Below are 27468 nucleotides of genomic sequence, written 5' to 3'. Positions count from 1 at the left end.
AATGAAAATTATTGTTTTCATGTGTTCTAGTGTTAAATAATTAAAAAACACTGTGGAGTGAAAAAACCTATCTCCATTTATTCCCAAGGCTTTTATTCTTTAAACTAGCACAACTAACCATTACCTTCTCTGATGATAAACACATAAAATTACAACAAGTATTCTCACACTAATTAATTAATCATAAAGCACTAGATTCATGGTTTTTGTTTTACATAACTTGGTCATAAAAGAAAAAGCAGTGTAGGACGTGAGGTGGATTATTACGACACGTTGAGAAAACTATTACCAAAAAAACTATTTGCCAAGAAAAGCACAAAGAAATGTTTACTGAAGAGGCATAAACAGAACGACACTCAACGGGTCTACTCTTAAAAAGGTTCTGTCTTAAACAGGTTGATACCACAAAAATTATGATAACTGGAAGCAGCTTAAAACCATGAATCAGTAGTTACATTGAGTTTTCGAACTGTCAGTTGACATGACTACAGAATTACAAGAAAATATTTCCATGAGTTTTTAAAATACTACTAGAGCTTCCGTACACAATGATTTTATGAGAGGAATCTGCCAAGAAAACTAGATGAGAAAAAAAGAATGTACCTTTTCATTAGTATAGTCACTGGTATATAAGGTATGCCCACGTTCATCCAACTCTTCTGACCAACCCCTTGGAGGAGAACCACACTGACTATCTGACTGGCTGTGACAAATGCTGTGGTAGTTTTCTTCTGATGAAAGCAGCTACAAATAGTCAGAAACATAAGGATTGTTCTTCTTTGAATATACATATACAGCAGTTGAAAATCTAAGCAATTGACTTTATTTGGCTATACATACTAAGAGATCTTGAATATATTCAAATATTTAATTTTCATAACAAATTGTTTAGTCTTTTTAATGGTGTACTGTAAGTGGTGCGGGGAAATTAATAAGTTATTATATTGCATTAATGCAAGCCTAGAAATATTCACTATAAAGAAACTGAGAACAATGTTTTCAGACTGAGAGATAAAAATGCTGCCTTCTATGCTGTGCTACTTATAACTGAAATCAGGTTAAAAAATGATGGGGATAGGGCAAATGTATGTATGCACATCTATGTCTAAGCAAAGTAGGAGGTGAGGGCACATCATTAGACTGAGATTCTTGAAAATTTCACCTATTAATCGCAAGTTCCTAGCCAAACACCCAGCAAAAAAGTGCTTAATAAATATACCTTGAGCTAATTTTTTTAAAGTGTGTGGGATGGGAGAGGGGAGGAAAAGACACTAGCTCTGTAACACTATATTTTATTTTCTAATTGATAATCAAGTTTTCCTGACTCACTCAACACAAATGCTTGTTAAAAACTATTCAAAACTCTACTTTAAAAGAAGGAAAAAATAATATTGAATGAATTCAAGCATAATACAGAAAGATTAAGAAATTCAGTGTAATATTTACTGGGCTAATTCTGCAAATGACCCTTCCAGGGTCACGTTCAGGTAAAACAGTTTCTACAATTACATCTACTCAATAGATCAAATTTTCTACCACCATATTTGGTCTGAAACACTCAGATGTGTAGATTTTCAATGTTGTGTGAGTAACAAACATCCTAATGTCAGTAACATGTTCATAAAAACTGACAAAGTCAACTTTATAGAAGTCTTGAATGGAGTGAGCTGTACATGCTTTGTAATAGCAATGGTTTAAAAAAATGGAAAGCCTAACTGAAAAATCAGGATTATTTTAATCTAATTGAGATCACTTAAAACATAAGCTAATATCAGAGAGGTACAATAAGAATCTTTTAGAAACAGAATAAATGGCAATCTGTACAGAGAATATTATTCAGCCATTAAAAAAAAACAGAAATTTAGTCACTTGTGACAACATGGATAGATTTTGAGGGAAGTATGCTAAATGAAATAACTTGCAGAAGAAAGACAAATACCCAGTGATCTCACTCACATGTGGAACGTGAAAACAAACCAAACAAACAAGCTCATAGGTACAGAGAACAGACTGGTGGTTGACAGAGATGTAGGGAATGGGTGAAGAGGGTCAGAAGGTACAGACTCCTAGTGACAAAATAAATTAAGTCCTGAGGATGGAATCTACAGCATAGTTACAGAGTTAATAATACAACACTGCACATTCAAAATTTGCTAAAAGAGTAGATCTTAAAAGTTCTCATTCCCAGAAAAAAATATTCTGTATAACTATGTACGGTGACAGATATTAACTATGTTTATTGTGATCATTTTGGCAATATATACAAATGTCACATCATATTACATCACAATTTTTTATAAACCCATCAAGGAGCAAGAGGTTAAGAAATACTCAGGAATAAAACTTACTGGAAGCAAGAATCTAGATCGGTAAGGAGAATAAAAAGGCAGCTTTCTCCAAGAAGGCATTTGCCAAACCTTGAGCTAAAACATTAGTTTTCAAGACCATGCAGACGTTTTGGGGATCAGGACTCCGGACAACCTAAGACAGGGAGTCCCACAATAAAGACAGGGAACCCCAAAGAATTATACCTGCAGTTATAGGGTAAACCAGAAACAAACCTTGTCCCTCTAGTGCACACTAGGAAAATCACAAGACTAATGGGGGGAAGTTAGGGGAGAACCCAACAAGCCAGTCTTTATGCATTCACATTACTACTACCTAGGGGGCCTAGGGAAACTAAGACTGAAAATTCAGTTTCAAATGTCCACAGGATACTAGTTTCCCCAGAACCTGAGAGAAACAAGGAAAACCTCTCTGAAGGAAGAAACTTTCAACATTAGCATTAAAGATTTGTTATCTATGATCTCCAACAACTATCATCTCACATTAAAACACACACACACGACATGAAACAAACAGCATGAGTGCGAGTCAGCAGAAAAACAGCATATTCAGACTCTTAAAGACTTTATATACGGAAATTATAAAAAAGGAAGTAGAAAATAAGATCTAAGAAAAATATGACAAATAAATGCAACATATGATCATTCACTGGATCCTTTACTGCAGGAATAGAAAACATAAAGGATATTAACTGACCAGTGAGAAACACTGAATATTAATTTTGTATTAAATAACATTCAGATATTAATTTTTTTGGATGTGATAAATGCATTTTTCAATATGTTTTCAATTTGTTTTGCTGGAAAAAGTCCTTACACTTAGAGAATAAAACATTACATTGTCTGCACAAATGATTCAGAATAAAACAACTAGTGGAGATAGAAGGGTGAAAGGAGAGAGAAAGAAATGTGTGCAACTTCTGAAGTCCATGCGCCTGACAGCCCAAGCTCTGCAACAAGAGAAGCCACCGCTCTGCAGAAGAGAAGCAGTAAGAAGCCTGCGCATCGCAACTAGAGAGTAGCCCCTGCTCACCGCAACTAGAGAAAGCCCACGTGCAGCAACGAAGACCCAGTCCAGTCGAAGAATAAAGAAATAAAGAAACAAGGCAAATGTGGTGAAGTGGTAACAACTTGTACATCCAGATGAAGGGTGCCTAGCATACAGGAGCTCAATGTGCTATTCTTTCCACTTTTCTGTATGTTTCACGCTTTTCAAACTAGTAACATGGGTAGCTCCCCCAAACAAATTAAAAATAACACATTTTTTAAGTTCAAGGGTTGGTTTAATATCAAATAAACACACATGATGAAGAAACAGCAAACAGGAGCCTAACTTGAAAATGACTGAGGACAAAGCTCAGAGAGGTGCAGCAATAAAGTGTTAAGTGTAACAGGAATCAAGAAACACGGCTAATGGAGCAAGCAGAGTACACATGTACCTAATCACAGTCCCAAAGGAGAGCAAAGAGAAAATGAGACAGGAGCTGTATATAGATAATGTATGTAGATACACAGGAATTTTCCAGAACTAATCAAAGATAGAAACTCCTCAAATTTGGGATTCCCAACAAAGCCTGGGCGGGAAATAAAAAAAGATAACTTCACCTAATCACATCACAGTGAAATTACAGGCACAAGGTCCTCAAAGCCTCCTGTAAGAAGAGACCTACAGACTGAATTGTGCATATTAACAACAGAAGCCTGAAAACATGAGAGTAAGTCTCAAGGAACTGGGAAAAAACAAAAGCAAACAATCACCTTAGAACTGTGTACCAGGTAAAGATAGTCTTGAAAAATAATGAAAAATAAATTTCCAGGCAAATGAAAACCAAGACTCTATCAATAATGGAGGCTCACTAAGGAAATTTAAAGGTATGGGTATGTACTTAGGGCAGTAAAAAAATAATTCAAGATAATGTAATCTGCCTAAGAAATCTGAAAAAGAAAGTGGTAAATATGAGGACTAATTTTAAGAGTCACCATGTACAACAGTGGGGTTTCCCTGGTGGCTCAGTGGTGAAGAACCCATCTGCCAAGCAGGAGGCACAGGTTCAATCCCTGGGCTGGGAAGATCCCCTGGAGAAGGAAATGGCAACCCACTCCAGTATTCTTGCCAAGAGAAAAACCATGGACAGAGGAGCTTGGTGGGCTACTGTCCATGGGCTCACAAGAGTCGGACATGAATTAGTCACTAAACAACAAATGTACAACAGTCACAGGGGTGGGATGGGGGGCTAGAAAATAGAAATAAACAACAAAAGGCCCCATAGCACTTAAAGAGTTCTTGGAGGGTTTCAAGGAGCAAGAAGATGCTGATTAATTGTAGACTTTGACACATACGCCGGTTACAACTTCTAAGGTAGCATTTCTTAGCAGCAGCATCACGGACAGTTAGGGCCAGATTATTCCTCGTGGTGAGAGCTGTCATGTGAATCACAAGATGCGCGACAGCTTGTCTGGTCTCTACCCATGAGACGCTGGTAACCCATCCTGAGCTGTAACAACCCAAAACATCCCCAGACATTGCCTAATGTCCCCTGGAGACAAAACGGCCCTAGGCGAGAACCACTGTTCCGGGGTAAGCACTAAAATAACAAGCTTCTGAGTTAGAATGAAAGAGAAGTTTGCTCCCACTTGAACCCCAATAAGATAACAGTACTGAAATAAGCTCAAAAAGATCTGAACCCCTAAGAACAGGGAGAACACAGAAAGACACAAGAGCCACAGAACTCTGGAGGCTGAGAAGCAGACGAACAAAAACCTAAATTACCCACAAAGCAAGCAGAATCTAAACGGGTGGGGGTTGGGGCGGCACTGAAGAGGAAAGATGAAATCCAACAAGTGTACACTTGGCAACAGGTTCCTCCTGGAACCGAGGTACGAAACTGAGGACTGAGATCACCAGGATTCCCTTCTCACGCCTGGCCACCAGTGCGCACCCTCCCTTCCTGCAGCAGCAGCACAGGGGCTGACTCCCTCTCAAGAGGAATTCTGAGCTGGGAAACAACAGGCACAACTAGAACATGGCTACCAAACAGAAAGAGGGGAAACTAAGGGGCTGTGTGTGAAATAAATGCTGCTACCAACTTACTGGCCAGCGTTCTGACTTCTGCAGAGACTGGTCAGTCTGAAAGGGAAGACCTCACGGTTCCAACACTGGAGACATCCAACATGCAGCTGACCCAGATCACCATAAAGTCAAGTTCAAAATGCTTCACAATTGTGAGAAAAAATGATCTCCAACCTAGAATTCTGCACTCAGGCACACTCTCAATTAAATATGAGAGTACAGTGTCAACATTTTCACACACATGGTCTCAATTTTACCTCCATACACAACCTTTCTCAAGAAGTTACTGGAAGATGTGACCCGGCCACTCTGGAAACACCTATTTTTACACAATATGTGCAGAGAGTAGAGGTGTGAGCTCAGACTGCGATTTACAGATCACTCCCATCTAGTCTCTGAAGTGTAACAGAAACCTAAGAAAGGTTACTCAAGTTTCCGTGCGTACTTTAAATCCCTTTATTCTATAATTTAGCCCTTTCCCTAATTCTTCCAAATGATAAGACTTTACTTTATCATGGACACACAGGACAACTTACTTTCAAATCTTTTGAGACACACAAATTCAAATTGCTTCCCTAACACTTCTCTTATTATAGTAACACAGGAACAATTTCTCACTAACCCTCCACCTCATTCCCCAACTCTCAGTATTAATACAAGCTACCACCAAAGCATAGCTATAAATAACCAACTGAAAAATAGGACAAGAGGAGGGGTTATTAACCATACAAAGCTCTTAGACTCCACTAAACACAGGATGTATTACCTGATTTCTCCAGCTCCTACCTAGCTAGAGTTCTGCTGTGCAAGTCAGCTGCTCTAAGAGCAGGTGTCCTGTGTGAGTGCAGGGGCCGCTGTCTACCAAACAGCAGGATGTAACTCCTTCCGTCCATCCTACCCAGGCTTCTCTGCACATCTGCAGAGTCCCAGGGCATCTCTCCAGGCCTCAGAGATGAGTGCTTCTCAAAGCACTACTGGCCAATTCATCGCACTGCACCCCAGGGGGTGCGTGTGTCTGTGTCTGAGTGTGGGGGGGGGGGGCGGCACGTAGGGATGTGTCTGTGTCTGTGTGTGTGGGGGGAGGGGGGTAGGGATGTGTGTGTGTCTGTGTGAGGGATGTGTTGTGTGTCTAGGGATGTCGTGTGGGGGGGGGGTAGGGATGTGTGTGTCTGTGTCTGTGGCGGGGGGTGGTAGGGATGTGTGTGTGTCTGTGTCTGTGTGTGTTGTTGGGGGGTAGGGATGTGTATGTGTCTGTGTTGGGGGTGGGGGGTAGGGGTGTCTGTGTCTATGTCTGTGTGTGTTGGGGGGGGATGTGTGTGTCTGTGTGTGTTGGGGGTAGGGATGTGTGTGTGTCTGTGTCTGTGGGGGGTAGGGATGTGTGTGTGTCTGTGTCTGTGTGTGAGGGGGTAGGGATGTATGTGTGTGTATGTTGCACCACCCTCCAGGGGTGGGTGTGTGGGGGGGGGGGGGGGGGGTAGGGATGTGTATGTGTGTGTATGTTGCACCGCCCTCCAGGTGTGTGTGTGTGTGTGTGTGTGTTGCACAGGGTATGTGTGTCTGTGAAACCAAGGTGAGTGGGGAAATGGTATGGACACCTGTTAGAGAAACTAATTTTAGGGACTTCCCTGGTAGTTCAGTGGTTAAGATTCACACTTCCACTGCAGGTGCACAGATTCGATCCCTGGCAGGAGAACTAAGATCCTGCAAGCTACGTGGCATGGCCAAAAAAAACAGAAGACAACCAGGCAATCAAGAAATGTTTTTAGAGTAAACTGTCAGATTTAGAGGGTGTTCGGCTTGTAGCAAAGGACTTACATTATACTTATTTCCCCTACACAGACATAAAAAGTGAACTTGTACCTCTAACAAAAACTGAGAAGTATCTTGCCAGTCCCATCAAATCATAAAGAAAAGCATCAAATAACTGGGTTTTTGTTTGGCTAAATCACATCACATATTTTCTTCCCTTCTTTTTCTAAAAAATGTAACTGCTTTGGCAATAATGATGACTGGATTAGTATCTTCTAGCATGTGAGGGAAACCATGGGCAACAGGCAACATTAATGCAGTGAACTCTAGACATGTAAGCATGCCACAGGGCTAGCTGCTGTCTACTAGTTACACACTAGGAAGCAATAAACAGTGATATGATAAAACTTGGAAAGAAGATTTAGTATCTTAGAGATTTCAAAGGTTAGAAGCAAACCTATTTACTTCTCTGAGGAACGAAGAGAGAAAAAGCTCTGTAACTCACTGGTTGACCCCCTAGCTCCTCATACCTCTTGATCCCCTGGACTCTGGGAATCTCCTTTGCTTGTGTTCGTATCTCGAGTCCAACGAGGGGGTTTCCAAGTTCTTTCCTGTGTACCTCTGTTATAGTAATAACAACGCCCTGAACTATCTTTATGAGTTTCCCATTCTCCATTAATCTGAATTGCTGGGCTTCCGGGGAGCGGGGGAAGAGCCGACTGGGATATCTTCAGTTCCTGCAGGTTAGCGTAGACGGGAGAATCAGGCCGCCCTTGATTTGGAGGTGTCGTTGCCTATGAGAGATTTGAAATATCCATGTTTACACGTGCATAACGCTTATAAATAAAAATTAAACATGAGATTTATAAACATAAATACAAATTCATTTTAAAACATATATGGAGGTGTGTATATATATTCTTTTAAAGGAAATGAGAATTTAACAGTTTTAATGTTCATAGTTTGAAAAAATAAGAATTTAACAGTTTTAATATCCATAGTTTGAAAAACAAACATAAAAGCTTTCAGAAGAACCCAGAGCACACAATCACTTCCCCTCCCGCTGAGAGCACACTCAACTAGAAGTCGGAACAGTGGGCTCCAGTTTAAGATCTGGCCTGACAAGCTGCAAAACCACAGACTAGATCGCTTCATCTCTATGAAATAGAACGGTTTAATCTCTGTAAGTGAAGAAATTGGATTAAACCACTTAGGTCGCCATTGGCTCTAAAATGCCACAATTTTTAAGCAATTTTTAAAATATAAAATGTCTTCCAACAGAAGTCAGCACTTACTCAGAAAACTATGAAAAAATTTTATATCCTAAGCTCTAATATTAAATCAAGAATATAAGTAAAAGATAAAGGAGATATAGTAGTACTTCAGCTCAGAATTTACCACATACTACTCCTTCTCAGTTATAATTTCTCAGTGTGTGTGTGTGCGTGTGTGTGCTCAGTCAATCAGTCGTGCCCGGCTCTTTTCGACCTTATGGATTGTAGCTTGCCAGGCTCCTCTGTCCATGGGATTTTTCAGGCAAAAATACTGGACTGGGTTGCTATTTCCTTTTTCCAACGAATGTTCCCAACTCAGGGACCCAACCTGCGTCTCTTGTGTCTCCTGCATTGGCAGGCGGATTCTTTACCACTGAGCCACCTGGGAAGCCTGTTTCTCAGTAGCCCTAAACAAATCTTTACTCTCTTCTTAGATTATTTATGTGTTAAATTCATAAGAGCAGAAAAAACAACTAGCTATAACTCTGATTTACATGCTTATTTAATTTCAACTTTCAGTTTTACATTTATTTGTTAATGTCTCACTAGATGTCAGTCAAGAGCAGAATACTCTTTACACATTTTGCATGAGGACCTTGTAAATTGTACTAAGTTAGAGTTATAGTTGCTGAAAGAATAAGCACACATCTAAGAACACATTTTTATGTTGGGTGTTTGTGCTTTTATGTTGGGTTGGGTGCTTTCCTTTTACAACAGTTTCTCAGCCTTGGCATCACTAATATTTGGGGACAGATCCTTTTTTATAGGGGGCTATCCTGTGCAGTACATTATGTCCACTAGCACCTCTGGCCTCCACCTACTCAATGGCAGTGGTTTCCTCCCACTGTGACAATTAAAGAGTCTCCAGATGCAGCCAAATGTTCTGTGGGGACATCACTGCCCCTGGCTGAGAACCACTGCTTTGCCATATTAATCTGAGAACCACTCAGATGTCCCATTACTTCTACAATATACCAGAGTTTTATGACTATCTGAAAACACTGAATTTTTTAAAAGGGGGAAATGTGAATGTATACACCAAATCGATTTTATTGAAATTAAAGCTCTTTAACTTCTAAAATATCATTTACTTATAAATTATTTATAATGACTCTAAATCACAGAATAAGCTTTAAAAAAAAGAAAATAGTAAAATAACCCAAGACATGAATACATTTATAAAATGGTTACCTTTGGTCTTTTGACACATGGTAATTATGCAAATACTCTACTGAGTGATACTAATGAGACCACTTCCCTATAAAGGTTAGCTCTGAATTTAGACTATCACCAAACAGCATCTTTCTACGAAGAAAATCTATCCATGAAGACAGATTTCCATGTATTTCATATTCAGACTAATTCCATATCCTGTTGAATTAGCCAGGGTAACAATGCTTCTCTGACTAAAACAAACTCTGTTAATATAACAAACAATTCTACATAGTAAATCATTTCCTAGGAACTTATCTAGAGAATTCAACAAGAGCTAAAGAAGCTCTTTGCCCCTGGTACTTTACTAGACTTGGGGAAATAAAGAGGCCAAGAAATAGCTATTTTTGAAATGATTTTATGACACATTCTACTAGAGCTTTAAGAAATAACTAATTAACTAATTTCTGTTGTTTAGATGATTCAGTTTTTCCAATTTAAAAAAAGTGAAATGCTTTAACAAGTTCATAATGCTAGCATAATTCTGAAATAAAAGCAGAGAACTAAGTGAAATAAAAGTATAAACCAATCTTACTTACAAATGGAAATGAAAATATACTCAATAAACCATTAGCACTCAAATCTAGCACTGTATTAAATAAATCAGGAAAAAGCAGAAATGTTGAGGATCTGTCTTCAGGAAATCTCTTACTATAATCCTTTACATTAATATATTAACTTGATCATCACCGACACCAACCAAGTTACAGATAAAATTCAATATGGATTAAGGATAAAACTCTTAGCAAGAGAATAGGTGATGCTTCCTTAAAACGACTTTACAAATTATTCAAAATAAACATCATACTCAGCAAGGTACTGCTAAGAAAGCAGCATTTTCATTAAAGTCCAGAACAATTCCAGGATGCCAAATATCACTGTTTTTATTCAACAAATATCCTAAGATAGGAAATATACTAAAACACAAAAAAATAAGTGAACTAAGTAATTGAAGGAAAACAACCGTGGTATTTGTCATTGATGTAACCAATATTTGAAAACCTAAGCCTATGAAAAGTGCTAAGAAGTTTAATAAGTTGGCCAGATAAGATGATCATTTGCTCAGTTCCCAACAGATGAGCAATGACAAATTAGAAAATACAACAGAATTTTAAAAATCTCATCTACACTAAAAGAACTGTTAAAACACTTACAAGTAAGCTTTAAAAAAAACAAAGAGGAATATTTAAAAAACTTTCCTCAGGTACCCAAAACTATATAATACTTACATGTTACTCCTCCAAAAATTAATCTATAAATTCTACAAATTCAATGCAATGTTTGGCATGCATTATAGTTAGTTCACGGTCTTACAGGCAGTAGCCCTGAGGGAAATTTATTGAATGAACAAGCGAAAAAACAAATGAACAAAAGAATGCAAACACATATACCCCCAGTAAAAGCAAAACTGAAAAACTCAGAGCTGGTTACACGTGATAAAGATAGGTGACCAGGAAAACACCCACATTTTTATTTGGGAACAAGGATGGACAATTGTGTCGTCATTTAAGACAGGAACTATCTAAAAGTGAACTGACAGTCAAGCATTCAGCAGTGCAAAGGTTACAAATATGAGTTTTAAAATGTCTTGTCTTCTAGGATCTCTAATATAGTAAAAGAAAGTGAAACAAAGATCCTTTAAATGCATAATAGACATACTGTTAGACCTACACGTGGGAGAGTATGGGAACAAAAAATGAAGAGGCCTGGAAACAAGAGAATAAGCCTCAAAAATGAACATGGAAGTATTAGCCAAGTCAAAGCTGTGGATACAGGGAGCCACAAGAACAAACATTTGAAAAAAGCATGGTGTGGTCGGGGAGGATGCCGACTGAGAGGGCAGGTGATAGGAGCAGCACAAGAAAGATGTAAAGAGAAGCAAATGCCTGAACAAGGAGATCTGTGTGTCGTGTTCAAAAGCATATGTTGCCCAGCAGCATTTAAGGAAATACTGGACAAGTTAAGCCAGGAAGCACATTCTATTTAAAATTTAGAAATACTGCAGATTTTAGATGAACACAACTAGAGGCAGCGATCAGTTAGGAGGTCAATAACAGACCAAAGATGAGAGCTGCAACTAGACATGGAGAGTAGGAATGGAGAAAGCAGGGCTAGATGCAAGAAGAGATTAGAAAGTCAAATTAACATGCAGAGTGTATGTCTGTTCGTGGGAAGCTTGTTTTTTGGTGTGTGTTTAACCATGGGTTAAACAACATTGAGATGAAGAATAGGACACAGAAAGACAGAGGAGTTTCCACCTACACTGCAGTAGGTCAGTACTCCTTTTAAAAGTCCGGGTGGAAAAGCTCAGACTATCAGGTAGACAGATTGAGAGCTCAGTATAGAAATCACTGCTAAAAATACAAAAGTCATCAGCAAACAGATGGGGCCCAAAACTTGAGAATACACAGAAGGAAAGAAGGGGTAACACAGACCCCCTAGAGAATACTAAACAGTTGCTTTAAGAATTAAAATGAGAAAACAGGTATCAAGTTAGCATGGGGTCTGGCAAGGGTGACTTATGGTGGTAATATTACAATTATTGATGCAATTAATAAGGTACCAAGCAAAGTAGGAGGATCCAGTAAAGGAAACAGAAAGTCAGAAGTAGGCAGCCTCACAGGAAAAGATGGTATTTAAAAAGAAAAGGAACTAACTTCCCTCTGAAGACTTCAATACAAGGGCCATGAAGCAATCACTAGATTCAGGAGTTAAGAAGCCATTAAAAGACTCCAGCTTCTAGCCAGGAGGATCCAAAATCATGTTCCTACCATGAACAACTAGAAAAGTAAATAAAATACAGGAAACGAGTATTTTCAGGCCTTATACCACAAAACAAGCAGCTCAGAACTACAATCTACAAGAGAAGAAATGAAGGGCAAGCACTAACCACCCCCCAGCACTTCCACTTGGAGGCAGTTTCCAGAACTCAGCAGCAAGGGGAAACCCAGAGTCTAGGAATCTTAGAGATACAGATTCACAACAGGCTCACAACTACCACTTAAGGTAACAAAGGAAATAATATAAGAAATGAAAACATATAAATTGGGGTCCCCTGGTAGTTCAGTGGTACTCTGCACTCCCAATGCAGGGGGTCTGGGTTCAAATCCTGGTCAGGGAACTAGATGCCACATGCAGCAACTGAAGAGTTCACATGCCACAACTAAAAGACTCCACATGCCACAATTAAGACCCAGCACAGCCAAATAAATAATAATTAAACAAAAATATTTTTTAAAAAAAAGAAATAAAATACATAAATATCAAACACTGAGGAGAAAGGAAATGGAGAAAAGAATAGACCCTAATTTTTTTAAATCAGAGAATCTTCAAAACTGATAAACCAAGAAACAGAGACAAGAGTTATGTCTGAAATCAAGAGATGTAACAGCAATCTAAGTAGATCACACAATTAGAAGAGGTTTACTGACAATGGATGAATGGTAAAACTTCAGTATTTCACACTCTAATTTACCACTAAATGTTTCGACAGATGTTCATTTGAAATGTTGTTCATTTGCTGTTACAAATAGTTTCAGCAGAAATAAGAACTTTGTTTTTCTAACAAACTAACTCCAAGCTTAGATCTGAAGAAGGAAATGGCAACCCACTCTAGTAGTCTTGCCTGCAAAATCCCACTGACAGGGGAGCCTGGTGGACTACGGCCCACAGGGTCGCAAAGTGTTGGACACGACTGAACGATTGAGTACAAACTTAAAATCAACTTAAACCCTTCAATTTCCAAAGTGTATAGAAAGAGAACAGAAGAGGGCTCAGTATTTTTAATATTCCGGTAGTGGCAAAAAGACACTGTCCCTGTTTATTACCAACTGTTTAAACAACAGAAAAATTCAAGGGAACTACCACTCATTGATCACTAATAAGTTTCCTCAAGAACTCTTGAAAATTTAAATTCTTGGTAGAAAAAATACTTAGAATGAAGTACCAAATTTATGCTTACATGTACACAAAACACGTACTGACTACAACAAGGGATGGTTCCATAATTACACACCATTTTTTCCTGGTGAACCAAAACTACGGGTTTTTAAATGAATATAATGCTGGTGAAGATGAATGTTAACTCCAGTTTATTGCTGGTGATTTTAGCCAGCTGAACCCTTTTGGAAAACACTTTGACAGTATGTTTCAAAAGCTTTTAAAAATAATTTCAGGAAAAAGGGGAGACAAAAAAATCTATACACAGAAAAAAAATTTCCTACAAAGATGTTCATTCCAATGTTATTTATAAAAATAAATGAGACACAATCTAAATGTCCAACAACAGAAGAATAGTTAAGTAAATAATGATCTAATATATGAGGCAATACTGTAGAAGCAATGAAATGTTAATGGGTTCTGAACACGATAAAAAAATTTTATGAGGTGAATGAGAAAAGCAAAATAGAAAAGTGCATTTCACTTCCAACTTAAAATTTTAAAGTATGAAGGAAAAAAAGCTCATAAACATTATGGGTCCCTGACAAGGCTTTCACTCAGATCTAATGGAGAGATAGAAAGTTTTACAGACAAGCAAAAGGTAGTTCAGTACCAAATCAGCTTTACAATAAATGTTAAAGGGACTTCTCTTAAGCAAAAAAGGTCACAACTAGAAACATGAAAATTACGAAAGGTAAAGGCAAATATACAGGAAAGGAAGTAAATCAACCTCATATAAAGCTAGCAGGAAAGTTAAAAGACAAAAGTAGTAAAATCATCTATATTCACAGTAAGTGATACAAAACAGGAAAAGGTGTAAAATATGATGTCAAAAACAGTAAACGTGGGAGAGGGGAGTAAAAATGCAGGGTTGTTAAAATGCGTTTAGAGATCAGCAACTTGAAATAATCATTTACAGACAAATAGACAGATATAAACTTCATGGTAATCACAAAACCAAAAATCTACAATAGTACACACAGAAAAGAGAAAAGAATTCAAACACAGCAATAAAGACAGTCATGAAGTCGCAAGGAAAGAAAAGATAGGAATACTGAGGCAATATGTTGTGTAACAGGACCTAATGAACTGTTGTGGGTCAATTACACTTCAAACAAACTCACTGAAAGAGGTCAGCTCTGTGGTTGCCAGAGGCAGGGGAAACTGAATGCAGGTGGTCAAAAGCTGTAAGATAAAGGAGTACTAGAAATGCAGTGTACAACATGATAAACATAATTAATAGTGCTGCATGTTATATATGAAAGTTAAGAGAGTAAATCCTAAATTCTCATCACAAAAAAACAATTTTTTTCTATTTAATTTTGTATCTGTATGAGAAGATGGATGTTCACTAAACTTACTGTGATAATCACCTCATGATGTATGTCAACCAAATCATTATAATGTATACCCTTAAACATATACAATACCATATGTCAATAAAATCTCAATAAAATCGAAGGAAAAAATTCAAAAATTACTATTTAAAAAAATCAGTTTTCTTTAGAATTCCCTGGTGGTCCAGGGGTTAAGACTCCATCCTTCCAATGCAGGGGCACGGGTTCCATCTCTGATTAGGGAACTAAAATTCCACATGCCAAGCAGCAGGGCCAAAAAAAGTTATAGTGAGTTTATACACAGACTCATCACATCAGCTCCAAACACATGGTAGTGACAGGCAAAAGAAAAATCTGAGAAGGAAGGGAAAGAAAAAAAAAGGGGGGGGGTGGTGGGGAGAAACTGTATTTTTAAGTATACTTTGTGATTTTTATGTGAACTATTGTTCAGAAGATACTCAATCTGTCTAAATGGACTTATGGCAAACCACTTCCCTGGTCCAATATGCTTGAACTATGAAAAAAGTGAAAGTGTTAGTCGCTCAATTGTGTCCAACTCTCTGCGACCCAGTGGACTGTATGTAGCCCACCTGGATCCTCTGTCCATGGAATTCTCTGGGTAAGAATACTGAAGTGGGTTGCCATTCCCTTCTCCAGGGGATCTTCCCAACCCAGGGATCAAACCCAGGTCTCCCGCATTAGAGGCAGATTCTTTACTGTCTGGGCCATCAAAAAAAAAAAAAACTTAAAAGACAATTCTTAAGTCTATACCACCAATAACTTCTTACTCAGCAGATAATTCGAAGGAAGAAAACTTATAAGAATAAGCAATAAGAAGTACTTCCAATATATGAATCAAAATTCAGTTTTCACAAATATAACTTATTATACACTTAAACTGGACAAACATGAACTGTTCATGAATTGCCACCAACAAAAATAAGTAGATTTTTCATACAAAAAAAAAAAACCTCTTCAAAAAGAGAACAAAGAAACAAAGCTAATTTTATGGGTCATACCTGTCATTAATTAACAACTGAACTGGGACCAGTATCTCTGCACATGACCCAATTTGGTATTTAAAAAAAGATCTGGCCTGTTCCACTTTTATCCATACACAGATGAAAACAGTCTTCCCACTATCCACAGAAAGGAAAAATTGGGGAACCACACACAAAGAAGGTAACTTTAAACTTCAGTTGTACCTGAATCCTTACTTTAATACCAAAAATACTGAGAGTTATCCTCTTTATTTTGACATTAGTTCAATAATTGCTTCTAAAATAAATTTTGGACAACAACAGAATACATATTAGCTCTACCTCTTGTTTCTTAACTATTAAGAGCTAAGCTACTCTGTACTACTACTGCAGTATTAAGTATTATATCTACCTTACCATAAATGCTGAATTATATTACTGAATAATCAGTATAAGTCCCTGCAACCTATAATCATACCTTTATATTTAGATTTATGGGGGTAAAAACACATTTATCAAAGCATCAGACTCCAAAATGGAATTTTAATTACTTTTTAAATTCTGTTTAATTCATGTGGAAAAAGACATTTACTGCCTTTGGTAATTTACCTGTTTAAACTCTGCTTTACCATAATTGCTAATTATAATAACATTAGGGCCAGTTAGCAGAATGAGGACAAAAAGAAAAAAAAATTGTCAACAAGCCAATATTGAGTTAAAATAGCACTGAAATTTTAGTTTCACAACTGAAAACTGCACATCAATTTTAAACTGAAAAATCTGCTTTTCAAAAGACAATCTTCTCACTTAAAAGTTAAATTTGGGGGGGGGGGGAATATATTACCCTTTAACAATTTTTAACACAAAAACTTCCAAGTTGAAGAGACGAAAGCATGTCAGCATTGAGATCTCATGCTCTAAACAGTATACTGATATTTTCTGTGACTCACTTATTTAACCATCACTTAAAAATGAATAATGAGCCAGATGGCTCAGCAGATAAAGAATCTACCTGGTAATGCAGAAGACACAAGAGATACAGGTTCAATCTCTGGGTCAGGAAGATCCCCTGGAGAAGGAAATGGCAACCCACTCCAGTATTCTCCCTTGGGAAATCCCATGGACTAGGGAGCCTGGCGGGTCACGGTCCATGGGGTTGCAAAGAGTCGGGCACGACTTAGCGACTCAACAACAACATGAGCCAGGCAGGAGGTGAACATGAGGCAGCCTTTCAGGGCCAGCAGCTGAGTGAAGAGGAGAGACCGGCAGGAAAGGCCTCCAGTGGCAGGAGGTGAGCGCAGCACTGTTTAGAGAAGAGGGTAAGACATGGTGGTCAGGAAAAGGCTTCCAGCAGGCGTTAACTGCATCCTTAAGGAAAGCAGAAGGAAGCTGGGGACTCCATGAAGTGGGGAGGGACCTTAACAAGTACACAGTCTTATGTTTTTAAACTGACATAACCCAAGGAAATGAAACGCAGTCTTTCAATGACACGTAACTGGTAGCTAAGTGAGTTCAGTGCTGTGGAAAGCTTTTGCAGATGTTATTTTCATGGTAGATGATTTTTTTTTTCGTACTGGTTCTCCAGCTATTGCAACTCAAGGCCGCTCAACTTCTCTAGGACTTGCTGCCTGACACTCATCTACTGCAGGGTCTCACTTTCACCTGGCTTCTGTCCTCCCCCATTCTGATCATTGTGCCAACACCCTGAAACCCCTTTCACGTATCGCAGGTCTGTCACCTCCGCCTCCTTCCGGATAGACATAAACAAGGCAGGTGCCGAGCAGGAAAGCGGGGAGGCCTGACAGATGCTGGTTTCTGGGAACCACACAAACACACTGATGGAGTCATTCCTCTGCCACCAAACCTGCAGAAACCACGGCCAACAAAAATCACTGTGACTCACAACTCTGAACCTACCAGGGGGTGAACAGGATCTGACAGATACCACAGTGAAGAGCCTGGGGTCCCAAGGACCACACATACACAGTCACGAGGGGGTGTGTGCACAGTTGGGGGGTTTATCATATGTAAGGGATTTGCCAAAAAGAAACAAATAACAAATTTCCCCTTGGAGATCAAGCCCACCCCTCTCCAGCATCAGCTCCTGTTGGCCTCACGTGCGTCCTCCCTGGGCCTTACTGCTCAGCAGCTTGTTGCGGAACTCACAACACCGCACTGTCATCCCAGAGGTACGTGTGTCTTTCTCTCTGGAGCCAGATCACCTTCCAGCACAAAAGTCTGCCCAGTTTCTCTCTTCATCTTCAGCACCGAGCACAGCATCCGCATGCAGCAAGCCCTCAGGATGCGCCTGAAGGGAAATCCCTTTGACGGAACTAAAGAAGACGTCATGAAATCCATGCACTGAAGTTAATTTCCGACTCCTGTGTTTACAGCCTCCCCGGGACATCTTAACTGACAGCAATGCTTCAGTAAAACCAAACTCTTGCTCAAACACCCACCTCCTTCCCCTGGACAGCAGACATGGTGTCTGAGACCAGCATGGCTCCTCCACAGACGCCCACACTCATCACCTCCTCGGCCGCAACCTCTGCCCACAACACGCTGTCCCCCTGTCTTCACAAGTCCACACGACAGTATCATGAGCGCCTCATGGGGAGATCTCAGAGTCACCCCACCTCTTCTCTCTACCTCCATGAGCTTCCACCAACTCTTTCTCCTACTCTAACTTGAATTCCTTCCCCTCTTATCCTGAGACAACCAACTCAGTCTGGGTTCTCTCCATCATTTGGCTGAATGACTACAAGTCCCATTTCTTCATCTTTTCCAAATGGTCCTCCAGTCCCACGAGTCCTTCTCCAAAAACCAATCTGATTTTATTACTCACCTACTTTAAAAACATCAAAAAGGAGCTTCCCTGGTGGTTCAGGGGTAAAGAATCCACCTGTCAATACAGGAGACATGGGTTCGAGCCCTGATTCAGGAAGATCCCATACACCAAGGAGCAACTAACCTGTGCACCACAACTTCTTAGCCTGTGCTCCAGAGCCTGGGAGCTGCAACTACAGAGCCCACCTGCCACAATTACTGAAGCCCACACACCGTGCTCTGCAACGAAAAGCCACTGCTAACAGAAACCTGTGCACCACACCTGGAGAGTAGCCCCTGCTTGCCACAACTAGAGAAAAGCCCAAGCAGCAACGAAGACCCAGTCCAGCGATAAATAAATTTATACATATATATATAATTAACAAACATTTCAATGATTGTAGAAGTTCAGATTTCACAGCAGAGAATTTAAGGTTCCTAAAAACTTTAAAACATTATCCCTCTATCTATGATAAACTGTCCCCAATCCAGGAACCACATACAAAGCAACAAGAGCTGGTTCAAGGGCATTTTCTCTTTGAGATACTCCTCTATTCATCAGGGGCAGAATTTGCAGGTTTCCTGTGCGTCTACAGCAGCACTAACACAAATACCATGTGAGCCAGATGATTTAAAATTTTCCAATGGCCACATTAAAAAGGTAAAAATAAAGAGGTGAACTGAATTCTAATAATGTATGTTTAAGCCAATATGTAAAATATTAGTATTCTACTGTATCATCAATGTCAAAAGTGAACTCTTTTTTTTAATTAAGTCTTCAAAACCAGCGTGTATTTTACAGTACTTTTCAGTTCAGATCTTAAAGCTTTCATCAAAAATACTTCATGTGTATTTGCATTTCATAAAATTTACAGCTGAAAAGTAGATTCACAGATTCAAATTATTCCAAACCATCTTAAAAGCTTTTCCAATTCATGAATCAAGTACCAGTTTTAAAATTTTAACTTGGAGTTAACTAAAGTAAGCTCAGTTCCTTGGTCTTACTGGCCACATTCAAAGTGTTCGACAACCACACTTGGCCAGTGGCTGCCAGGCTGCAGCACTTCATACTCAAAATGTACTAACTGTCCCCAGCACATCACATAGTAATTAGTTGTCATTCAGGCTCCTGGTAAACTGTAAGCCCCTGAAGAGCTCAGAGCAAGACCATATCTTAATTATCACAGGCTTTCAAGGTCTAGAACTGAAGATCCCTCAAGTCCCGACTCAACAGTCTAATGATTTCTGCTTTCCCAGTCCACAGAATGTTTAAGGTAGAAAGGTAAAGGAGATAGCCACTAGAAACTAATATTTATTGATGAAATCTCATTATTAATCTGTGTTGAAAGTACTCAGCAGAGATGCTTGCCTTTGGTGGGTTAAGCAAACAAAATTCCTCCAAAGGACATTCTGCTGAGATAATGAGACTTAGTTACTATTTTATGCTGATGAAGCCATGGTGCAACCAACAGCCTAGTCTGATGCCATTCACATTACAAATCTCCCTCCCCAGGGACATGAATGGTAACTCTACACTCAGCATCCAGGGGATGACCAAAGAATACTCTGTTGCTGAAATTTCCAGAGGGTAAAAGTTTAGGGTACAATTACAAAGGGGAAAAAAATGCATCTGCTTAATTATTGAAAGTATGCACCACATGTACAAATGTAATCTTAGAAGCCAAGGTTTCCAGCAAGAACAAAAAATATAAAAATTTCAAAAGGATACGAAATTAATCCACAGTAATATGGGACACATTTAAAGAGTTGACACACTATCTTTTCTCTCATTTTCTGAAAAGATGATTTTTTTCTTTTAATTTAATTGGTGGAAAATTGCTTTACAATGTCCCTCTTGGCAGAAGTGAAGAGGAACTAAATAGCCTCTTGATGAAAGTGAAAGAGGAGAGTGAACAAGTTGGCTTAAAACTCAACATTCAGAAAACTAAGATAATGGCATCTGGTCCCATCACTTCATGGGAAATAGATGGGGAAACAGTGGAAACAGTGTCAGACTTTATTTTTTGGGGCTCCAAAATCACTGCAGATGGTGACTGCAGCCATGAAATTAAAAGACGCTTACTCCTTGGAAGGAAAGTTATGACCTACCTAGACAGCATATTAAAAAGCAGAGACATTATTTTGCCAACAAAGGTCCATCTAGTCAAGGCTATGGTTTTTCCAGTAGTCATGTATGGATGTGAGAGTTGGACCCTAAAGAAAACTGAGTGTCGAAGAATGGATGCTTTTGAACTGTGGTGTTGGAGAAGACTCTTGAGAGTCCCTTGGACTACAAGGAGATCCAACCAGCCCATCCTAAAGGAGATCAGTCCTGGATGTTCACTGGAAGCACTGATGCTGAAGCTGAAACTACAATACTTTGGCCACCTCATGCAAAAAGTTGACTCATTGGAAAAGACCCTAATGCTGGGAAGGACTGGGGGCAGGAGGAGAAGGAGACGACAGAGAATGAGATGGCTCGATGGCATCACCGACTCGATGGACGTGAGTTTGGGTAGACTCCGGCAGTTGGTGATGGACAGAGAGGCCTGGCGTGCTGCGTGCGATTCATGGGGTCGCAAAGTCGGACACGGCTGAGCGACTGAACTAACAACTGACTGTCCCTCTTGAGCCTCCCTCCCCTCCCCAATCCTATCCCTCTAGGTCCTCAACAGAACACCAGGCTGGGCTCCCTGTGTTATATAGCAATGTCTTACCAGCTATCATTTTACACATGTCTATGCTACTTTCTCCATTCGTCCCACTCTCTCCTTTCCCAACTGTGTCCACAAGTCTGTTCTCTATGTCTCCATTCCTTTTCTGCAAATAGGTTCATCAGTACCATTTTTCTAGACTCCATATATATGTGTTAATATATAATTATTTTTCTCTTCCTGATTTACTTCACTCTGTATAACAGGTTCTAGGTTCATTCACCTCACTAGAACTGACTCAAATTCATTCTCTTTTACGGCTGAGTAATATTCCATTGTATATATGTACCACATTTTCTCTATCCATTCATCTATTGATGCACATCTAGGTTGCTTTCATGTCCTGGCTACTGTAAACAGTGCTGCAATGAACACTGGGGTACATGTGTCTTTTTCAATTGGTCTTCTCAGGGTATATGTCCAGTAGTGGAATTACCAGGTTGTATGGGAGTTTCATTTCTAGTTTTTAAAAGAATCATCATACTGTTCTTCACAGTGGCTGTTATCAATTTACATTCCCACCAAACTATTCTCTGATGTTTTTTCAAAAAATAAAGATTCCGGAAATAAAATATTTTGAAAAATTTTCATTATCCAAGGAAAAAAATTTATAAACTGTTACTTTGAATAAATACAACTAAATAAATGTGCTTCTAACTTACCACACGTCCTAATTCATTAACAAGTCTGCATAAGAACACTGTAATATAGCTCCTTGGATAATCTATTATTATATTAATTTCAAACTGAGTGTTAGTTTCAAGCTTTGAAGCATTACCTCCTTCAAGTTATATTGAAAACCTTTTAAGTATCCAAAGTAAATAAAAAAATAGATGATTTTCCACCATTTTGATTGCCTAGCGAGAAATGCTAAAACCCTGAATTCCCTTAAAAATACTCAAAATAGGTATTTAAATACATAGTAGTATGAATCTAAATATAAAAATATGTATACTCTCACACACATACATACATGTACAAAAGAAGATCAAGAGACCATGTAAGCTTTTGCAATTTATTTCATGGAATTATGGCTGGTTTTGTTTATCTGTATTTTTTAATTTATTCTTCAAGGAGCACATTTATTTTGAAGATTAAAAATCTGTGGGGAAAAAAGGGCCATTAGTTTTAAAACCATTCTGGAATGACCTTTAAGAAGTTCTGTAGCCTAAGCTACAAAGGTAAGAACATTTATGATATCCATGAAGGTCAACAGTCAAAGCTTCAAGTTTACCCAGAAAATCTAGAGCAGGCAAGGAAGGAAGTGCTTCATTTTGATTATACGTATTCTGGGTTCATTCTAAACCAAAAGTGTAGTCACTGAACTTAGAATTATGATCCTCACCGTAAGTCACAATGAGAATACAGCTCCCTTTAGCAAGTTCTACAAGTAGCTAATGGATAAAGTTGGAGAAGGAAATGGCAACCCACTCCAGTATTCTTGCCTGGAAAATCCCATGGATGGAGGAGTCTGGTAGGCTACAGTCCACGGGGTCGCAAAGAGTTGGACACGACTGAGCAACTTCACACATCACACAATGGATAAAACAGGGCAGGTGGAATGAGACTGTCCTGTAATGACAGTGGTCAAAAGTCGAGCACTTCTTTGAGCCATTCATCCTAGTTGCACAAGTTGAGGCATGTCTAGACATTAGGTAATCATTCTGAGTCCTTCTTTCTTAGGAACCATCACCACTATCCATCTCCAGAACTTTTCATCTTGCAAAACTGAAACTCTGTACCCATTACACAATACCCTCCAGCCCCCTCTACCTCAGCCCCGGGCAACCAACATTCTACTTTCTGTCTCTATGAAGCTGACTACTCTAGGTGCTTCAGATAAGTGGAATCATATAATACATGTCCTTCTGTAACTGCAGATAAGTGGAATCATATAATACTTGTCCTTCTGTAACTGGCCTATTTCATAACAGCCTCAAGTTCCATCCATGATGTAGCATATGTCAGAATTTACTTCTTTTTAAGGCTGAATAACATCCCATTCTATGTATGCACATCCAACATTTTGCTTATGTATGCATCTGTTGATGGAACTTAGGGTGCTTCCACCTCTTGGCTATCATGAATAATGCCATGAATATGGGCACACAAGCATCTGTTGTAGCCCCTGCTTTCAATTCCTTTGGGTCCTGTGATGACTGACTATATATGCTCATTTGACTGGGCTAAGGAGATGCTCAGATAGACAGTAAAACATTACTTTTGCGTGTGTGTCTGTAAGGGCATCGTCAGAAGAGATTAGGGATGCATCAGCAGACTGCATCAAGAAGACTGTCCTCACGAGTGGGGTCAAGCATCACCCAATAGTTCAGGATCTCAGCTGAACAGAAAGGCAGAGGGAGAGCAAATTTATTCCCAGCTTGAGCTGAGATGCCCACATCTCCTGTTCTAAGGACTTTGGCTCTCGTGGTTTCTTGGGCCTTGGACCACCACCTCCACCCTCCACCCAGGTTTCAGCATATCTGACTCAGACTGAATCACGCACTGGCTTTCCGGGATCTCCAGTTTGCAGACAGCAGTTCAGATTGTGGGACTTCTCAGTCTCTAGAACAGCATGAGCCGATTCCTATAAAACATCTGCTCTGATATGAATCTATATATATATACCCTATGGGTTTTGTCTCTTGGGAGAACCGTGACTGGTAGAGATTTATACTCAGAGCCCTTTTCTCTTGAAACTCCTTTAGACTCACTGCTACCTTCAGAGGGCATTATGAAAAAATAAGACTGATGCTTCACATGTTTTCTGCTTCCCAACATCTTACACACAAGCTAAAGAACATTAATCCAAAAGAAAGGGAAAATCAGTCAGCAGCTAAGTTTAAAAGCAATTTGTTTTTGCTCCTCTCGACCACCTCATACAGTTGCATTCCCTGGGAGAAAAACATAAGACATTCTACTTATATTTCAAAGTGCAGAAAACAATATCTACCTAACAAATGTACTCCAGGTCTACAGAGAGTTAATGCTACTCAAAGCTGCAGCTTGTTTTCCAAGATCCTTCATATCCTTTTAGGGTCCTGCTGACCTCTCTTCATCAAAACTAGCTCTCAGTTCAGAATTTTCAGAAAAGACTCCTAAATACAAGACATAGTTCCCTTAACCCCAATCGTCATGTAAAGACACACTATTGCTCTGTTCGAAGGCTCACTTGAGACATGGCAGCTCCCTATATGTCTGTTCCTTTATATTAGGTATCTGAACATTCACAGGACAAATAAAAAGGTTTCCATTCAGGATTCAGAAGTCTCTCCATATAAAAGCAGACAAATAAGAAGATTTGTGACAAAGACCTACATTCAGCTAAGATTTACCAACTTCTTGCCTAGTTTGTCATTTTGGGGCACAGTTGGCTCTTCAGAATGAGACATATTGAAAGTGGCATCAAGATGCTTGGTTCCTTTTAATAGAAGAAAAAGCTAGTCATAGGACGGAACAGTCTTCTCAGGCTCCATATTCTATTTTGGTGAATGCACTAACATAAAATCTATGGCACGTATGTTATCAGAACAAGTAACTATATTAAGAGTATGGCAGAAAGTGAAGAACTAAAGAGCCTCTTGATGAAAGTGAAAGAGGAGAGTGAACAAGTTGGCTTAAAACTTAACATTCAGAAAACTAAGATCATGGCATCTGGTCCCATCACTTCATGGGAAATAGATGGGGAAACAGTGGAAACAGTGGCTGACTTTATTTTTGGGGGCTCCAAGATCACTGCAGATGGTGACTGCAGCCATGAAATTAAAAGACGCTTACTCCTTGGAAGGAAAGTTATGACCAACCTAGACAGCATATTAAAAAGCAGAGACATTACTTTGCCAACAAAGGTCCGTCTAGTCAAGGCTATGGTTTTTCCAGTAGTCATGTATGGATGTGAGAGTTGGACTATAAAGAAAGCTTACCACAGAAGAATGGATGTTTTTGAACTGTGGTGTTGGAAAAGACTCTTGAGAGTCCCTTGGACTACAAGGAGATCCAACCAGTCCATCCTAAAGGAGATCAGTCCTGAATGTTCATTGGAAGGACTGATGTTGAAGCTGAAACTCCAATAGTTTGGCCACCTGATGCAAAGAGCTGACTCATTTGAAAAGACCCTGATGCTGGGCAAGATTGAGGGCAGGAGGAGAAGGGGACGACAGAGGATGAGATGGCTGGATGGCATCACCGACTCAATGGACATGGGTTTGGGTGGACTCCGGGAGATGGTGATGGACAGAGAGGCCTGGCATGCTGCGGTTCATGGTGTCACAGAGTCAGACACAACTGAGCGACTGAACTGAACTATACCATTTTTCTTATTACCCTACATTTTGTTTTTAGAGGAACACTGAGATTTATTAATTCCTACTTAAATATTTAAAGCTGTAGCTGAAAAGATAAAAAGACCACATTCCTCCCCACTTGATTATATCAAGAGTTCTTGAACAGCTGGTTGTTAAGTTATTGTGGGCTTCCCAGGTGGTGTAGTCTCCTGCAAGCGATTGGGATTGATTCCTGGGTCAGGAAAATCTGCTGGAGAAGGAAATGGCAACCCATTCCAGTATTCTTGCCTGGAAAATTCCATGGACAAAGGAGTCTCATGGGCTAGTCAATGGGGTCTCAAAGAGTCGGGACATGACTAAGTGACTGAGCACACACACATTAAAAGTTACTGTAATTGATGAAAAAACATTTTTCTCCATAATCTCATTTAAATTACAGTAACAAAATTGTCAATGAGAAAAATTACTTTAACTGAAACATGAAAGAGATGGTTTTTCTATAAAAAGTTTTTATCTCTACATATGTTACATTACTTGAATATTTAGCAATAACATCCACATGACACAGAAATGAGATAAAAGAAAATCAACATACTCAAGGGAAATATTCAGCACATAACTGATAAATTTATTTATTTATTTATTTATTTCTGGTCACACCACACACATGCAAGATCTTATTCCCCAACCAGGAATGGAACCCATACTCCCTAGAGTGGAAGCACAGAGTCTTAACCACTGGACTGTCAGAGAAGTCCCATAACTGAAAAAATATTAAAACCACACTTTGCTGGCCAGAAAAGTATCATATTAATAAGCTGCACAAAATGTTAGATCTTAATTATAAAGAAATCTACCTCCCTTTTTTAAAAAACTGGACAATGGAGAAAATAATTAAAAAGAAAAAACCTCCAAAAAATTGATTCCTCAAGTATAACAAATTGATGTTCCCAATGAAGTTGTAACTATAATAGGTGCATGCTGTGAACTTTTGCTTAAAATGTTTAATTTTTAAACATCCTGCACTTCCATAATTTCAAAATGAAAATCCTGTTTCCTTTAATACATAAAAATATCAACTGTCTTATGCCAGCTGATGAACTTTTTCAACAATAAACAATTCTGTTTCAGAAGTCTCAAACGTTATCTGTATAGCAATGCATCTGCAGTTTTGTATTTGAATATTTTATTGTATTTTATACCTTTTAAAATGAAATATGAAAAGTGAAAAAAAATACTGCAGCTTTTCCCTATTTCCTTATAGTACGGGGACAGGCAAACTACAGAAAAAATCCAGTCTGCGGCTAGTTTTTGTAAATGAAGCTTGACTGACGCACAGCCATGCTCCTTTGTCCCCACTGTGTCTGGCTGCTTTATTTCACAACAGCAGAGCTGAATGCTTGTGACTAAGGCCATACAGCTCACAAAACCCAAAATATTTGCTATCTGGCTCTTCAGAGAAAGTCTGCCAACTCCTGTGTCAACACCCTCCCCCCACTGTAAGCTAGATTTTATTAAAACCAAGTGCACAAAACTTAGACGAATATGCACCATACTGCATTATTCCCAAGTAATTACTTCAAATAACTACAAAATTTACATTCCTTCAAGGTTGACATTCTCCTTCCATAAAAACCTCAGAAAGGATGAAGAGAAAATGCAATCTTCAACTATGTAAAAGTGTTACCTTCCTGTTAACAGTGAGCTTCAACTCATTTTTTTAATTCACACGGTAGTTT

General features: G+C 39.0%; 1 protein-coding gene across 9 annotated transcripts in view; it reads right to left on the bottom strand.

The window, feature by feature from the left end:
• The window catches only part of ARHGAP12 (Rho GTPase activating protein 12), a 115195-nt gene that overhangs the window by 47674 nt on the left and 40053 nt on the right, over positions 1–27468 (bottom strand). For 6 of the 9 annotated variants that reach the window (XM_043478893.1, XM_043478892.1, XM_043478890.1 and 3 more), the window contains 2 exons: positions 7695–7958; positions 604–744 (listed from right to left, as the gene is read on the bottom strand). The exons of 1 other annotated variant lie outside the window; for it this stretch is intronic. In XM_043478893.1, coding sequence (XP_043334828.1) covers positions 604–744; positions 7695–7958 — 405 coding nt within the window. The remainder of the gene's footprint in view (positions 1–603; positions 745–7694; positions 7959–27468) is intronic. 2 more of the 9 variants (XM_043478896.1, XM_043478897.1) reach the window with 1 other exon arrangement.

Source organism: Cervus canadensis, chromosome 10 (genome assembly GCF_019320065.1).
Source record: "Cervus canadensis isolate Bull #8, Minnesota chromosome 10, ASM1932006v1, whole genome shotgun sequence".
NCBI classification, from domain to species: domain Eukaryota; kingdom Metazoa; phylum Chordata; class Mammalia; order Artiodactyla; family Cervidae; genus Cervus; species Cervus canadensis.
This window is presented reverse-complemented; position numbering and strand designations above follow the sequence as displayed.